The following is a 17,796-nucleotide window of genomic DNA, read 5'->3' as shown; positions in this document are numbered from 1 at the left end:
TGACCATGTTTTGAACTTATTACTTTATAAAGTTCTCCCCCGTTTGAAATATCGTCGAACAAGAGGTTACGAGAGCAGAGTCCATTATGACGTAGTAATGGCTTCACTCCTACTCCAGCCGGCTGTAATCACGCCCCACTTTGTTTATACAATGAGTCCCTTGGAGGTGGAGACTTCCAGGATTGATGACGCACCGTGACAATCCTTGATGCTTGACCAAGCACAGCTGAGTGGGTGCGGTTATTGTAAACAAGATTTTATCTCCAGAAAAACAGTGTTTTCAGTGGGCAGAACTTAAGATCATTTTCTAGTGTAAATATTTTCATATTATTATGAAAGGAGAGTTTTGTATAAACAGACACTGATGATACAATAGAGTCCAACATCTATTTAAGACACACTTTCACACGTTTTACCTTTACAGCACATTGTCCCACAACAAACTTCAATTCAAGTGATTTTTTTTATTTATTTTAAAGAATAACTAGTTGTGGATGGACAGTATTGCTGACGTGTGTTGAGTATTGTGAACTATAAGGACCGGATTACACACAGGAATATAACCTGTACGGTAAAACGGCTAATAGTTATATTAAAAATAAAACGTTTTAATCCTCAAAATAATTAAAAAATATATCATAATAGCAATGACATAGAACTTGCGTCTGTTAGCATAGCTAGCTTACCTGTCGACATGTCGAGTCTTCAACTTTGTTTCTTCAGAGCTAAACTTTAATCGATGTATTATCTTTTGCAAGCGTCTCCACAGTTCTTTACGACATGGTGTGAAGTCAACGAAACCTTTACCTGTCGACATTTAACACTTTCACGCTCAGGTGCGACATTCTTTCTCGGCGGTAACAAGTTTGCCTCGAAGGAATTTTGATAGAGCGTCAACCGCGCTACAAGTGGATGAAATAGCTCGACATGACCACGTGATGGACACTGACGACACTATGAAGACTCCGGGTCAGTCCCGTGCTCTCCTCCCAGCTGGACATTTGATGACTCACCGGCGCTGGAACAAAACCAGGATATAAATATCAGAAATATGATCTAGTTTCTGGAGCGTAAACACTTTGTAATGGATTTCCAAACCACTTTCCAACATTTTTATTATTTGCTTTTAAGAAAGAAAAGTGGATTTTTTAGTTTTAAACAATAGCTGTGATGATCACCACTTTTTTGAATAAACTTTGATTTATTACCCTTATGAGGGATCTTTTTATACTCACCGGCAGCTCATTATTTCATGTTTTTTTTATTTTGAATAGTAAGCCGTAATGTCCAGAAGGCTTTAGTCATGGCGGATCTGCGTCTTCTCAGTATTTTCTCACCACTTTTTCTCTTGAAGCCTCAGGCACTGAATCCTTAAAAAAGACCAGAATTAGGACTGGGTATCACTACTGTTACCGATCCCAATAAAATTCCCCGAAATCTATTTTTTATGATATCAATTCTAACAAAAGTAAAATGACATTAAGCAATACATATCTTGAGTTACATTTTACAGCATTGGTTCCTTTCCACTCCACTCAACTTTCCAAGTTGTTTTCTTACAGAAAAAAAGAATTTCCATTGCAAACCAACACTTGTCAAATTGATCTGATGTTCGTTACTTATAAGTTTAACTTGGAAGACGAAGGATACTCGGTGCTACTGAAGCATTTCGGTCGGTGCCACAAAATAAGCCCGACCCAAAACAGGAGCTGTAGTCATCAATGGGAACTGATCCTGGACTCCAATCATCCCACTTCTGACACCATTTGTCATGGAAATGCAATGTCGAAATCCGCCCGCCTCTGGCGACGCAGCAGACCTGTCAAACGTGTCTTAACAACTGGAGGTGTCAAACCAGTCAAATCACTGTCGTTCACAGATCAGGGGCAGCTGGAAATATAGTCGGCGATGACGCACATGTCAGCATGTCTGATCGAGAAAAAAAAAGGGTTTGAATCTGAGTTGTATCTGCTGTGCTGACGTCACACTCAGACGACCACAGTTTAGCCGGCGTTCAAACACAGAGCAGGCAGCGCCGTCATGGTGGGACAAACATTTCCACGTCTCTTTCAGCGCCATGGCGACCGGAGAACCGATGACACGGATCATAAAAGTGGCAAGAATTCCAATGACTTTTCAGTGAGCACGACAGTGAGCACCAAATGATTTTAATCAACACAGCTGCATTCTTCACATCTATGGTTATCTATCCTTTTTTTTGTTTGTTTTTCTTCCACACACCTGTTTGCAGACTCAGTGTCCAACATTCAAGATGCATTAGTTCTTCTGACCAGCATGCTATAAGGCAAACAAATAAACGCAGTACTCCATACAGCATACATGTCCAGTACCATATGAAATATCTGTGGAAAAGTATACAATTTGACTATGAGATATAAAAATAATCTATGCACATATTTCAAAGGTCCGGCGTCTTGCATAATAGTTTGATTGGATCAGGGTCTGGTCCTCGTCACTACAGGCCTGGAAGAAAGAAGAGAAAACCATGAGTCTCCTGGAAACCAGAATCACACGCGTTTAAACGGCTTAAAGGAAAAATAATAACTGGAGCGATTACTTTGAAGCCACCATTAATTATTGAAACATGTCAAACACAAACACCACGCCTGGCCAACGCTGCCGACTTCAAACAGAGGCTGGAAGTTGCAGGATCCCGGCTCTGGTATCTGCCCGGAGACGGGCGCGCTGACACGGCGGGCACCTCGGGACCCACAAGAGAGAGACCACAGCCGACCTCAAACCAGACGCACTTTCTCTCTCTCCCGCTCCAGAATGCTGAGTCGACGCCGTCGGCTCCGACCGAAGTCGCAATCCGAGTGAGTCATGGAGCCGGTCCAGACATATTTCTGTCACTACGCGGGGACCGACACCGCCGATCCATCTCCAGCCAAAATGTCCTCTGTGTGGCCTTCGGGGGGTAATTGAGTGAACCATAAATTCTCTTGCCATCTCTGGTCCGTCATAGGTTTGGGAAACATGGTGCGGCTTTGCACATGATGTCACTGACCGACAGGGAGACTCGCTGGCTGGACTGTGACACAGATTTTTTTTTATGGGATGTTAAAATTAGTGGCCAGAGAACAGATCTTGTTAGCGACTGAGGCGCATTAGATTTTCAGATGCAGCATCAAGTTAGAGGCCGACATGATTGAACTCATGTTGTTACTTGAATAAAAGTGACCTTGTCTTGACCTTTTAAACCTATATTTATTCGGGTATTGTTTTAATTGTTTAAGAGCTTTGTGACCCTGGTCTAGAAAAGCGCTCTACAAATATTACTTACTTACTTATGATATGAAGAGAATCACGACACCTTTGTTGCCTTTATTGAGCTCTGGCTCACAGGTTTAAGTGCACATATATGTGGTATATTCATTACTTTTTTCACTATTTTACTCAATGTAGAAATGTAAAAACACATGTTTTATTTTCTAATAGCAACAATATGACAAGTTATTTCATATTATTTTTCTTTTCATATTTTCTATAATAATTGGTAGATATTTTTTCTACAACTCTTTAGCTATTAATTCAACGATGTTCGTAACTACATAACTTCGTCGTGACGACCCGGCCAGAGATAGTCTGAGTGTCTACATGAGAAACAGTGTTTGAAGTACTGAGAGAATACTTAAATTCACCAGCAAGATAAAACAAGAAACACAAACAACAAGAGCATTTATCTTGTTTTTGTGAACAAATGTACATGCTGGAAACGGGCAATTAATCTATTCAGCAGGGAATACTTTTGTAATCCTATAGATGATTCTGATGATATAGATGAAATACTACACCTTCCTTAAAAAAAATGTTTCATATTATCAGTATTTTTAAACAAATGAAACAAACAAGTTATAAATAACAAAATAAATATTGGTTTAAATGTGGTTTTATGTCATTAAATATTTTAGAAGTGTAACTTATTATACTGGTTTTAAAAATATATTAAATTACTTGTTGAATGCCGTTTCGTAATGCTTAAAAAATGCTACATTTGATGCTTTTTTTGTTGCTCAAAATCAAGAATCTACTGCACTCTCGAGTCACCTGTCGTCATTAGCTAAGACTAGTCCTATATGAGTTTCGTGAGGCTTCAATCGCGACTACAGGGTGAAACGTTTGGCCATCGGTCGGAGGCTCCAAGTACAAATGCTGCTCCTCTGTTGAAGTCGCTGGGGTCGGGCCAACTGGTAGGAGGCCCTGTGGCGAAGACAAGACGCGGTGTAGAGTTTGTGTCTCTTGCTTGACTTGAGAACGACTGGAGATTCCCAGGAGGAGGTAACTGTGGTGAAGGAAGTCTGAGCTGCTTAAATTTGACCCAACTCTGAATAAATATTTTTGTTGATATTTCTTCTTTAGAGAGCAATAGAAAGCAAACGCTACAAAGTAAAAGCGTAAAAAAAGAAAAGAAAATCCTAGTAACTTAAGATGTTTGGAACCTAAATGCTACTTTTAAAACGGTAAGTTAATACACTTGATCTGGTGAGTCGTACTAAAATAAATTCTACCAAGGGAAATCCAGATGCAACAGGATGTTTGTGCAGATGAGTGTTTTCATTCATCAACACTTTCATTGGGTTATGTTACGTGGCAACACTGATTTTTTCCAGAACAGCGAATGTTTTACTCGAAACTTAACGTCTCACCTGAAAACAAGGACCTCATGGTGGCCTCACGTCCACTCCCTGGGAAGACAAAGCAGCAGAACATTTCTTCAGCATGTTTACACAGACCACGAGAAGAAAGTGCCTGAACACCAGTTACCCTGCGACACTCAAATGAAAAGTGAAGTCAAAGACTCGCTCGAACGTCAGACTTCAAAGTCCAAGGATGATCTAATGTGGTGAAAAATGCCATCAAGACTTTTACATGCGAGACGTGCAAATGGAGCGTGAAGTGTTGCTGCTGGCATCAATGACGGAGACTGGACATGAGGAACACCGCGCGCTGCTTTGATCAGTACTCCGGGTTTGTGCGGTTGTTCTTTTGGGGACTTTAATAAAACAACAGGAAACAAAAGAGGATGTTCTTTCATCTAGTTTTACTAGAGAAGTTGTCCATGCTGCCATCATTTAGCATCTTGAGTGTCACTATGAACGCACCATCTTAAGGTATCAGCTACGTTTAAACCCTTTGGCGTCTTCAGACTCAGATGTGAGTTCACGTTTAGTTAAAAAACCTCATCCCTTATAAACCATTAGAATTTAGCGTCTTTCCATTTTAGCATAAACTCTGAAGTGAACAAAGCCAGTGATGTAGCTGTATTTAAATTCTCTCATATATTTTTTTCTTATTCATTCTTTTTTGAGCAGGCATTTTTAAAGAAGACGCTGCTCGTTTGAAAGGTCGTCCAAATAAAGAGTTTCCAAGACATATGGAACCACAAAGGTCTTGCGTGACGTGGGCAGTTTGGTTTTAGCCGTTTGCAGAGAGAATTATTTCTTTCCTTTTCTGATTATAACATTGTGTTTTCCTTAATGAAAGACTAGTCCCAGAGGATAACATTTAAAGTGATCATTGAAAAATGCAGCACACATGGAGGCACAAACTTAGATTTTCCTTCTGCTCTTCTCTCCTGCCAGAGAGTGCTTTGTCACGTTCTGCGGCTTTCAGGACTCCTGCGGTTCCCGAGCCTCTCGTTCTCCAGGCCAACCATTACCATGGCTGAGGCTTCAGAATCCCTCGAAGACTATTAGAAACATTTATCTGTTCATGGTTTTAGATAAACACTTGGTAAACAGACGCACTCAAGAGGGCTGATATATTTTGATATTTTATACATCAATCATTTCTGGTGACAGCTTGCCTGTGGGATCGTTGGCTTCGCTCATTTTTGGATGGACACCGAAGCCAAATCCAATATCGATGCGAGCCAATCTGATGATCTGTCAGTTTTTCACTTTATTCTATCCAATCAAAGCTTCCGTTGACAGCGAGCCAGAGATGATTGGGATTGCGACGAGTTTATTATTTTGTTCAAGATGTTTATGTGTCTTTCCACATAGAACCCCAATGATGGAATGTATTTTATTAAAGTTTTCAGGAAATGTGGATAATATGGAGAAAGGAAGATTTAGTGATGTTTTGTAGTTTAAAAGTTGTGTGAATAAATGTTTCTTTCTAAGAACTAGCCAAACACTGGTGAAGATGATGCTGTAAACATAGCAACCAATATACGTATCAATAAAATTAACTTTGATGTAACTTTGGAGACACTACAATACTATTTTTAAATAGTCACTCAACAACATGTTTAAGAGTTGGTAGGTTATACTTGGTGGTCTAAGGCAGGTGTCCCCAGCCTTTATTTCACTACTAACTGCTGTGATGTAGGCATCAAATCAGAAACACGCAGCTAAAAAAATACACCACCAAAAAAAGTATGACAGATAAAAAAGACAAATGTTATGTGCATGGATAAAAACGCTGAATCAGCGTTATCGGCTGGTTTCTTAGCAACAAGATACCATATATGGTTTGTACTGCTTATCTCCGCTCCGTTATAAGAATTTTTCTTGAACATTTTTTTTAACATTTATAAATTTCTTTCTCTAAAATAAAATATCTTTCAGACAGTAATGATCAATGAAACAGAAATGATATAATCCACGTGATCTTTTCGCTCTGTTCGACCTGGCATTAAATGCCATGTGGACTTTCACATGTCTGAGTAGATATTCAAGCTAAAGACCAGAAAAAGGAGTTCAGAAGTTTCAGCTGCCTACACTAGTTTAGAAAACTGCTTTAACAGACGTTTACTGACCCAACAAAATCCCCCAGTAAACCTCCTACTGTTTAAAATGCAGCTGCAAGAATCTTTACAAGAACCAAAGGGTCATCAAACAACATCAACTATAACACGTAATTGAAGAATTCGATTTTTAATGTTGGTAAGTCTGAGTAAATACTTAAAGGTAAAAAAACAAACCCTGGTTAAGTTAAAGTCCAAGGTAAAGCTTTTTCATGCTCTTCTTTTACAAATTATTGGTACATTCTTCCTCTTTACTGAAGTGATTTCCTTCACCATCCTTCTCTTGTCTTCCTCAGTCTTACCAGCTGTTAAAAGTCTGACAGCGTTTATTTCTGCCCAAAATCTCATGATGAGGAACAGATGTGGGCCACAACATCATGAGGCTGATTCACTAAGATACTGGCGTGCTAAATAGTGCACACTAAAGAAGTCTGCAGGATAAACAAATAAACCAATTGAAGATTACTTTTTTTGAGCAACAACAAAATGTGTTGTTTTTTGTTGAATGTTGTTAAGGAATTAAATCATTGTTTCATCGTTTAACTTCCAAATAACATCAGATTAATGAAGTTATTAGTAGCGACTCGCTGGTTTCTAGAATGCTACGAATATTTACAGTCTCTGACAAACTTCTAATACAGTGTCTGCCTTCACACGGTTGCATATAGAAATCACTTCGGGGTCCAAGAAATGCAAAACCTGACTTTGCATTTTGGATTAAATCATATAATTCTCACCACAAGTCTTAAAACAACTGGTCCTATGAAAATATGGAATGTATATTTAAGTTATTTTCTTTCAACACCGCCATAAATTCTTCAAAATATTTAAGGGGATGAGAGAAGGTTCACTGAGCAAATGAACAAGAGCTTAGCAAGGACAGCTGCTGGTGGAACTCGGTGGATTAAGATCTACTCTTAAGTTTTATTTTGGCCAGCCAGGGACGACCAGTTCTGCAGCCAAGAGATTTACGTTTCAGAACATTGAAGGAGGTCCTATTTGAAGAATGGCCAAATCCAAAATAACAGGAGGTTTTGAATCCCAGCCAGAGTTCTCCTGTGACAGAATTCATGAATCCAAGTGAAATTTGTCCGTGTTTATCTCCTGAATCATGAAGAGGATTAGTATCTCGCATAACTCCAGAAGAGGAAATCTCACTTGACAAGCATACCCACCCTAAAGAACCCGTCCCAAGGAAACACCCAAGTGAGACATTTGTCTGCCGACACTAAAAAGTATCATTTCAATATTTCAACCATTCAAAAGAATTTTTTTAAATGATGCTAGTGTTTCTGATAAAAATACTTACATATTGCTTGTTTGATTTATAGTAACAAGGTCTTTTCATGGTTTTGACTTCCTTAACTATATTTAACTTGAGTACATAACCATAAAAAATGTCTTATATATATATATATATATAATGTCTAATATATTTGATCATATGCTAAGATTTTAACTGGTCATTTAATGGTTTTATCACCTCTAAAAGGGACCTTCCTTTTGTTGACAGTCCATTTTAGTTTGGTTGAATAGAAAATAAAATTGGTAATAGTGCACAAAGTATGATTAACTAAAAGCCAGGTAAAGGTAACTCACCCTTGTCCTGCTCTGGAGGGTCCATGATGTCACTGTCTGTGTCACTGGGGATGTGCCACGGCTGCCTGATGGCCAGTAACTGCTGGTAGAACTCGTCCTGAAACAATTACAAGAATGAGTCACTACATCGCTCATATTTGCTATAATGAAAATAATATTGCAAAGTACAGATGACTGTTAGTAGGGACTTGAGAGTGACAAACATGTCCATTTCCATTGCCTACTGTATATGTATGACCAGGTGGAATTAGTCGCCATTGAGCGTGGGTTTTTCTTAACAAATCAGTTCTTGGTAAGTGAATTAGTACTAACTAAACTAACTAAAGAAGCCTGATTGGACATTTGAATCTGTGCATCATCTGTTACAGAAGAAATTTAACAAAAGTCTTATCCCCAACATTATACAAGGTTTGTCGTCATCGTCTGCAATTTGAAACCAGTTGTACTTTTCATACGTTTCTTTAACTAAAAAGGGGGCCAAGAAAATCACTCTCACATCCTTTAATTTCTAGTAAATCCACCATGTAAAAGCAGACTTGTTTGAGGGCTTTTATTTCTTCTATATGAACTGCAGTAGGTGGCCTCTATAAAAGCAGAGTCGGGGCTCTGGTGTTTGAGATAATCTCTCCAGGTGTCAAACAGCGTAACTGTCCAGCAGTGTACCCGGCAACTGCAGCATGCTCGCCACTATTAATAAAGCCTTCAAGTAGGTCTCATATTTAACAGCGCCACTGTTTAGTACATCATGAAAGGAATATTACAATGAAAGTGCTCCTTTTATGCCAGACTTGCTACAATGCAGACCTCCATGAGACTTTTCAGCAAACCCCACACGTAGCCGGTGCTTGCACGAGTCTACATGTGTGTGATATTGGGTGTGCTCATGTTTCAATCCACACTTTCGCTGTTTGACAAAGCCACTCTCAACTCTAGCAGACTTTCCATAGATCCAATTACATGACAACAGTGGTCACACTTTAACAACTTAAATCAACCCAATCCTGGAGATTAGAAATAAACAAACCTTTTGGTTCCTATAACTAAAGTCCCATTGAATCTGAACATCTTTGAAGAGCAGACTTGTATTTCCTGTAAAGTCGTGTTGATTAGTTATTTTGTTTTAAAAATACTTTCTCCACATGAAGAGAACAAGGTAGAGGTTTTTCAGAAATCTTGTCAAAGCCGTCCTTGTTGAGACCTGCCCAGGTCGATGGGCAACCCTGCAGGGAAACTCAACCATGGATGAAGCCAGGAAAAAGCAGATTTTATAATCCCTGATTGACATGTTCTTCCAGTGACCTGGATTTATGGATTACTTATTGAAAATAAACAAAAATTATAAAATGATTAGGTCATCTTTGTTGACATTTTGCAACCATATAGGACATGTTCCCACTTGCTGTAATTGTCCTCTGGCAATCCTCTACCAAAACATGCTGTACACATCCTGCTAGACGTGTGGAAAACCTGGTAGCGGCTTTCCAATTGTAACATCTGGAGTACATTTTCTGGAATTTAACATTCAAATGTGCGATTTAGATGCTGGATATTAAAGCGGTGATAAGGTATTGACTGTCGTATAATTTCTTTAAATGTAAGTTGGAAACCAAAAGTCATATTTAAAGAGAAATACAATCTGTCTGAGAAGAGTTGATGTTGCCTTGTGTGGAATAAATCTAAACCGATGAATGATCTGATCCTACCTCGGACAGATACGCTCGAAGGCTGGCCCCCAGACTGTCCGTGGTGCTGAGTCCAGGAGGGGTCAGCAGTGGCCGAGGACGTGTGGGCTGACACGTGGGTGTGACCGGGCGACTTCTGGATCTTCTGAATGTCACCTCTTTATGGGATCCAGCGCTGAAGGAGGAACGTGTCAATAAACTATTTGGGGTGAGTGGCCTGCTTGGGGTCCTCGGGGTCTGGGCCCTGCTCCCTGGGTTGCTGACAGTCCGACCTACAGCCCGATAAGAGGACTTGGGGCTGATAAGAGGAAGGCCCACGCTGCAAGTGTAGCCAGAGCCGGTGCCAGCAGGAGACTGCGGTCGAGACATTAGGCTGGACAGAGGAAGGGTGTCGGGTAAAGTCCTATGTCTCAGAGGGCTGTGCAGCAGAGAACCATGTGGATTGTTTGAAGTTCGAGTTGTCATCTTTCCTACTTCTGCCAGTTTTGCCAAGTCCTTCTCAACCTCTGAAGAGAAAAAGCCAAATAAACAAAAAAGTTAAATTCAGATAACCTATAAATATTAATGCATTTCATTGACCGAGCATGAGGTACAAAATAGTTTTTACTGAGCACCTTGTCACAGATTTGAGTGATTATTTACTTCCATCATAAATGTGTGTTGCATCAAGTCGAGGATGCATGAACAAACCACCACTTATCGCACAAGCATCTTATCCACCTTCAGTACCATCCACCCATAATTGGATATTTGAGGCATCAAAACCAACCACTCATTCTAGCGTGGCTGATGAGGTCACATGGTGTGTGAATCACAACATTTACTGAGGACACCTAACTCCTTCAGAGCCGTAATGATAATATTTAAAGTCACGAAAATGAACCGGGATGAGTCAAACTTTGTTGCTGGGATGTTTGTTTATACTGCAGCAATCACAGGATGATGATTTTTTTTTTTTTAACTTGGATTCATGAAAAACACACATTTGTCCGTCTTGCTGGTAGTCACAAAAACAGTTTTGTTTGTGAGCAAAGCAAAGCTGCCAACTCCCGAGATGGACTTGTGGGTTGTTTTTCCCGGAGATCACATTTTCAACAAACCATCCTGGAAGTTGGCTCTTGGCTTGTGATTTCAGAAAATGACTCATCGGTTACAAGAATCTCTGGAGAGGTTGCGTGTCTGTCGCATCAAATAAATCAAAAGATTATTCGACAAGGTCTTCCGTGCTTCTTATACAAGCTCTATCTGCAGACAAGAGTGTTCAAAACAACATAATTCACTTATAAATATTGAGATTGTGAGTGAACACTAGAAAGGTCATAAGAATATGAATCATTTTCCTGGAAAATGACTTTCCCAAACTCTTTTAGAAGATCTTTACAGCAATCAAACGCTTTAATTTCCTTACAGATATAATTGAATCTGTGTTCCTAATCAAAGGTTGTTCTATTTTCATCAGAGAGATAGAACACAGACCCTGATCTGCTCAATGTTACCTTCTCACCATCACGCATGTATGACACAGAGTCTGTGTGACCTGTACCTTAATAAAAAACACACATGTTATTTATCTTTTTTAAAGGTTACACAAGAGAGTACAGCCTGTTCACTGGATTTTAATCTGATTTTAGACAAGACCTCTACTGAACTACAAAACTAATTGAGTAGAAATGTTTCTTTTTTCTTTATTTTGTTGTTGTTTTTTTTAAATTATAAAATTTCATTATTACCATTTCATTATCATTATTTTTTTAATATTACATTTTTGTTCTCTCTCTTTTTCTTCTTTCATTTGTAAAGTTTGTCAGTTGTTATCTCCTTAAAGAATAGTTTGAATTGCATACCTGCCTTAGACTTATGATCATCGGTAAAAAGAGAGGATCCAGATGGTCTTGATGAATGAAAATCTACCAAAATAATACCTAAATCTACCAAATAATAGTATGCTAACATTAGCTGTATGGTTAACATTGATTATCATGAATCGCTCTAACCAGTGAAAACCTCACACATGTGGCTCTCATGTCTGTCCCAGATTGACAGTTTCTCCTCCACAAGCAGTTGAAGCTCTTCACCACTCGCCCCAAGTGCGTCACCACTGGTGTTATTTTTACATCACAAACAGGATGTAATGCTGTTAAGTAGACACTTGAGATATTTACGAGTAGAATTTCACCACAGCTCGTTCTACTTGCACACAATCGGGAGCGCTGAGCAATGTCACTCATTATTTGTCTATAACAGACCCACTTCCACTTCCTCTCACTTCCTGCCTGTAATTAATCAGAGAAGACCACAAAAATCTGTGCAAGCTGGAGACTGGGTTCAATGATGATCACTTGAGTCTTGTTTATTTGATTCTCAAACTGATCTGACTTGAGGTGCACCATCGGCCATGAAATTTATTTAACTTTACTCAACTAAATATATTTTAAAAGGTCAAATATATGTGCAATTTGGTCATTGCATCTAAGACAAGACCAACAGTCAAATTAAATAAATAGAGATGATATTTTGCCTGAGAAAAGGCTGGCAACCCACTATGGGGCCCAAACCACAATCATGAAATTTAGAGGAAACGACAAATTTGAGGCTATAAACCAGAGGCCAAAATATGTAGTCAGTCGAGGCCGTCAAACAAATGTATATTTAGACAACTGCCTGTTTCAGGAAGAAACATAGTGATATTGTCTTTTCATTCTTAGAGGCACAATATATATCTTGATTAAATCTGTGTTTGTCATCAAAATCCTTCCCTTTAACATCAGTTCTAGTCTCAGTGGAAGTCTCTGTTTGATTGTTGACATCTATGTCTGATCTCTTATCTTGTCTTAAACACTGATACCTTTATAGGTCACCATATGAACATTTATCTGTTTTGATATTGAGGCAACCATCTGGCGGGCCACGTAAATTGAAAAGGTGGGCCGGATTTGACCTCAGGGTTGATACTTGTGCTATAAAGGAAGGAAGATAAACGGTAGATCTACTAAAGAGCTCAATGTTTCTTGGTAAGTAAAAGAACAATGCTATACCAAGCAAGCTGTCCTATCAAACAAAGAGAAAAAGTGGGAAGAGAATATTTGAATTTCTCTCAGTTAAAAGCACTGAAGGCTCTTCATGGATTCATTTAGATGGTTGAAGGCCTATTTATAACATAGATAAGTTGAGATGATTTTCTTTTTTTCCACAAATGTTCTTGTCTTTCAGCATTCTCAATCTCTACCTTAACCTTTCTTAACTGATCATCCAACCTTCTCACTCATGTATCTTCCTCTACCCTTGAACCTTTGTGGTTTCATCTTGTATTTTCTTCTCGTCCAACATGTCTCTTCTCCCCATGTATCTCGAGCATCTGTCTCGAACAAAGTCTTTATCGTTGCTCTTCCTCTGATATACTCATTACTGATCTTGTCTTTCTTTTAATAAAAACCTGAGCTGCAGTAAATGAGCCAGATCACTCGTTGTTTATAAACATCTGAAAGTGATGCAATGCTTTGTTAAACAATTCAAAATAGAGGGAAACCAGTACGGAGTGTAATGCTAAAATAGTGGAGACTTTTCTGGTCTGCGGTCGGATCAGTGATTATAAATGAACATAAAAGCAACATCTGGGCTTTTTTCTTTTTCTTTTTATGCCTTTTATCAGATCTAAACATTGTGGCACATTAACTCGAACTCTGACTTACCGGCGAGCTGCTTGCCCATGTTTTCTAGCTCCTTAGAAAAGAGGGAGTCCCCCAGTTGCAGGCCCGTCTGCCCAACAGAGCTCCCACCTCTCGCAGGCTTCAAATCAGCGTCCCAGACTGCCTGACGCTAGTTAGTGCGGAGAACAGAAAAGGGAGAAAGTCACATTAAAAGAGAGACCCTTCAATTAACTGTTTATACAATTTTCAGCTATTGCTGGAAATATCTGAGCCATATCTGCCGGAGAAAGAGGCAATTATTATTTTATGGGCTTTAGAAAAACATGAGAAACCACAGCAAGTGCAGATGAAAGCGTGCTGCACGCAGCGCAGCCTGTTTAGTGAATGTGGAGTGCGAGACAGTCGTGGTGGTTCAGAACATTTTTGTGTAACTATCAGTAAAGTTAGAGTGGCTCAAACACATTCCTGTTTGTTGGCTCCGAGCCTGGAGAAAGCAAATCATCTTGTTGACTGAAACATTAATCTGTCATTTCCAGACTAAGGGCTTACACATGAGATACAAATATTGGCAAAACTCCAACATAATATTAACTTAGGCAATATTTAAAAGATGGCAGCAAGAGAATGATTCTACAGCAGAGTAGGGAAGTAAATACTTACTGGAAAGGATTGCTTGATTTGAAATAATAAATACTCGAGGGGGAGACACTACGTTTCTTCTTAATATTAGGGAAGAATATTGAATAATCAGTGACAGATATATGCAGTTAGCAAGCATTTCGTATAATTAAGAGCTCAACGATAAAGGATTTACTTAGATCTGATGTATTTTTTTTTGCCAGAACTGACATCATTAGATTTTCCTGCGGGACCCGCTGACAGTCCCGTCACAGCTCTTTGAGTAACAATAATAGGAAACTTATTCAAAGGTTTTTCAATTTCAAAGGGGATGGAAAAAGTATCTCTGTCCAAAGAAAAAGCGAGCCGATATCCTCTGATAAGTCCCAGGGACTCTGGTATTGATCTTTGAGTCTGGCAGACGAGCAAGGCGACTGTGGTGGCAGAACCACAACACAGCGAGCCAAGTCCCAAAAACAGCTCACTCGGTACCGGATAGAAAAAAAAAGGGTCAACTTTACAACTGAATTCTTTTCTCTAACTTTATTTCTTTCCTCTGGTTGTACCGTCTTAAATCCAGCATGACATCATCTGAACGGCTTTTTCTTGGGCCCGACTCACAGAGCATGAAGTCAGAATTGAATTACAGAATTACAAACACTTTTACGATAGATTATTGAGATTAAACAATTTATGAGATCATGCAGTTTTTTCTGTAATTTTTAAACAACAATTTCACTTTATAGTAACGACCACAATCCAGTCATTTCAACACAAAAAAGAAGGGAAAACAAGGTTCTCACAATGACTATAATAATCTTACTGGCACAAACACTAAGCTATATAATCTCTCTTGAAAAGAAGCTTGGAGAAAAAAAAAGGGAAAATGCCCTCTGGTGATGCTTGTGCACAGCAAGCAAACATGGATCTCGTTTCTCTCAAATTGATTCCATGTTAGCAGCAAACAAGACTGAAGAAAGTGAAATATTTTACAGCCTGCATGTGTGCAGTTGTACGTGTGTGGTCAGCACAATAATCCCCACAATCTGGGGTTAAATCCAGCTCTGCCCTCCACGCACAAGAAACATCAGCTGATTTGAGATACGGTCTGATTTAGAAGAGATTTTGGGGAGGAGGAGACAAGAATTAAGAAGAGAGAATCTTATCCATTTTATCCAAGTCTACTGGAAGTGAACTTTAATTTATAGAAATGGATCTGAGCAGAAAGTTTCATCATTCTGAGGAGAGGAGCCTAAATCTTAACTTGAAGCTAAATAGGAAAAAAACAACCCATCATACTTTCCTAGATTATTTGGATAAAGTTGTTCACTCTAAAATAGATGAGGACAGCAGATGTGTATTTAAAAATGTAATATAACGTCATTTATCTTTTTGTTTTGACTAGATCAAAAAATAACAAAGTGAATTAAGGGACTTAACACAAAAGTCAAACGCCAAATGTCTTTCATTTACCCCGCCAAGAACAAACCTGACACTGACTATAACACTGTCAAACATTGCAACATTTGGCTACATGACTTAATTATATTACGACTAACAGGCGAGCAGCTAAGTAGGAATTTAGTTTTGCGCCAAGAAGACAATGGCAGATGAAGAGTCCAGACAGAGAAAGACGATGGATACGAGGTTAAAAAAATGTTCTCCATCTTCTGAACGTGCAATTTAACAGACATGTCACTTAAAAAGATTTTTACCAATATTAAATAAAGAAATAAAAAAAAAAAAACCCAAAATGATGTACTTATTCTCTAATTGTTTGCACAGCTTCAGCATCAAAATCTTGACAATGTATCGATGGCACAACGCAGAAAAGGAGAAAATGGTATAAAAATTTAATTTGTAATCTTTTATCATAGAATCACTTTATTCTTATTATAAAAACCGATCACTTTAAACTGGTGGGAACCCAAGACTTGACTAGCCCTGTTGCTTGTGAGCTGGTGCAATCACTTTAAAGCTATTTTTAGTAATAATTATAAATTGAACTCTGGTGTGCAACACTGAATGAAACAAGAAATCCACTCACTAAGCATCTGAAAGTGCATGACTTAAGGGAGCAAACCTATGTGCCAAATACAAGATCCTCACAGTACATCCTCTGACCTGGTGCCAATATTCCCTGGAAACAAAAATAAGCCTTCACAACAGCTTGCACTCGTATCACACACGGGGCTTTTGCATCAGTCAAATTTTCCCCATAACCGCCAGACAAATGAACAGTTTCCCCGGGCTCTTTTATGACTGCAGCACCAGAACGACTGAAGCAGGGATTTGATTAAAACGTATCACTTCACACTCACAGAAGGAAAGAATTTCTCGGGAAATTTGCTTTCGGAAAGTATTTGTCTTTATGAGGCATTTAACACCTGAAGGAGCTGGCAGAGGCAGGGGGGCCCTTCAGAGTAATAATAATAACCATTAACATTATTTACTTTCCTACAATGCCGAGCATTTACTGCCCAAGTGTGCAACACAAGTTGGCAAGTTTTATTCATGAACTGGAATTAGTGATGAAACACTAATTATAATATCATGTTTTAACAACCATTATTAAAAGTTAAGAAAAAAACAACTCTTTATTCAAATATTGTATAAGTTTTACATGTTGTTGTGAATGTAACATCAACTGAAACTTCACACATGAAACCACTTTAGCTAGTTTTTCTGATTTATCGATTCTTTTTTTTTATACTTGGCCTACGATACGTTTTCCACTTGTTGTTTCTTGGGTCTAAGCATATGTTCAAGATGTCCAGGAAAATCTATCTTAATATATTCTTTTTTTAAATCATTTTTCCTAAACTGCAATGATTAGCAGTTTAAAAATATAGATTATTTTCAGCTTTGACAGATTTTTCTGGATGTTTTTGAGCAACACCTTTTCTACATTTTACTGCAGTCACTTAAGAAGCAAATTAAAACCACTAGTTTGGCTTATGTCACGTTTCATCACAAAGTTTGCATTTCCTTTGTTTATCTAACTTGACTTGATTTTATTTCCATAACATTTCTATTGAAAATGTCACATCATCCTGACGCACAATAATTATTCTAAAAAGGAAAATATTTAAGTCATTATATCGAAGTGCGATTCTTTTTATATTTTTTACTTTTCTAAATATTGATACATAATAACAATAGGGGACAGAACCTTCACACTACATGACCCTTTTGCCTCTTCACAGGAGCCTATAAACCGGACTTTTTACCCCACATTGTTTCAGTGATTGTAGCCAACGAGCCCCCGAAGGACCAGTTAAACTAACAGGCTAGTACAAATTGCACTTGCCTTTCAAAAAGAGCTTCACATAAGCAATTAAAATCAAAACAACCGCATTAGCTACAGAAGGTGACGGGAGACGTTTGCACTTGCAATTGTACATGTGGGACACATTAGAGCCTTTTTTTAAGTACGCCAGACAGGAATGAACCTACAGAGATATAGAACAAAGAGGGA

At 38.6% G+C, this 17,796-nt stretch overlaps 2 protein-coding genes across 3 annotated transcripts in view; both read right to left on the bottom strand.

Annotated features, from left to right (window-relative positions):
* Window positions 1-705, bottom strand: part of sulf1 (sulfatase 1) — a 67,205-nt gene extending 66,500 nt beyond the window's left edge. Inside the window, exon 1 of the mRNA XM_087788973.1 lies at window positions 687-705. The gene's annotated coding sequence lies outside the window, so the exon portion shown is untranslated. The remainder of the gene's footprint in view (window positions 1-686) is intronic.
* Window positions 706-2,185: 1,480 nt separating this feature from the next.
* c4h8orf34 (chromosome 4 C8orf34 homolog) overlaps window positions 2,186-17,796 on the bottom strand; it is a 46,760-nt gene continuing 31,149 nt past the window's right edge. For both annotated transcript variants that reach the window (XM_087788955.1, XM_087788956.1), the window contains exons 11-15: window positions 13,743-13,869; window positions 10,075-10,559; window positions 8,372-8,468; window positions 4,668-4,706; window positions 2,186-2,484 (exon numbers count right to left, since the gene is read on the bottom strand). In XM_087788955.1, coding sequence (XP_087645081.1) covers window positions 2,477-2,484; window positions 4,668-4,706; window positions 8,372-8,468; window positions 10,075-10,559; window positions 13,743-13,869 — 756 coding nt within the window. In that variant the 3' untranslated portion in view covers window positions 2,186-2,476. The remainder of the gene's footprint in view (window positions 2,485-4,667; window positions 4,707-8,371; window positions 8,469-10,074; window positions 10,560-13,742; window positions 13,870-17,796) is intronic.

Source organism: Callionymus lyra, chromosome 4 (genome assembly GCF_982586985.1).
Source record: "Callionymus lyra chromosome 4, fCalLyr1.hap1.1, whole genome shotgun sequence".
NCBI classification, from domain to species: Eukaryota; Metazoa; Chordata; class Actinopteri; order Syngnathiformes; family Callionymidae; genus Callionymus; species Callionymus lyra.
Note: the sequence above shows the minus strand (reverse complement) of the source record. Positions and strands in the feature narration are given on the sequence as shown.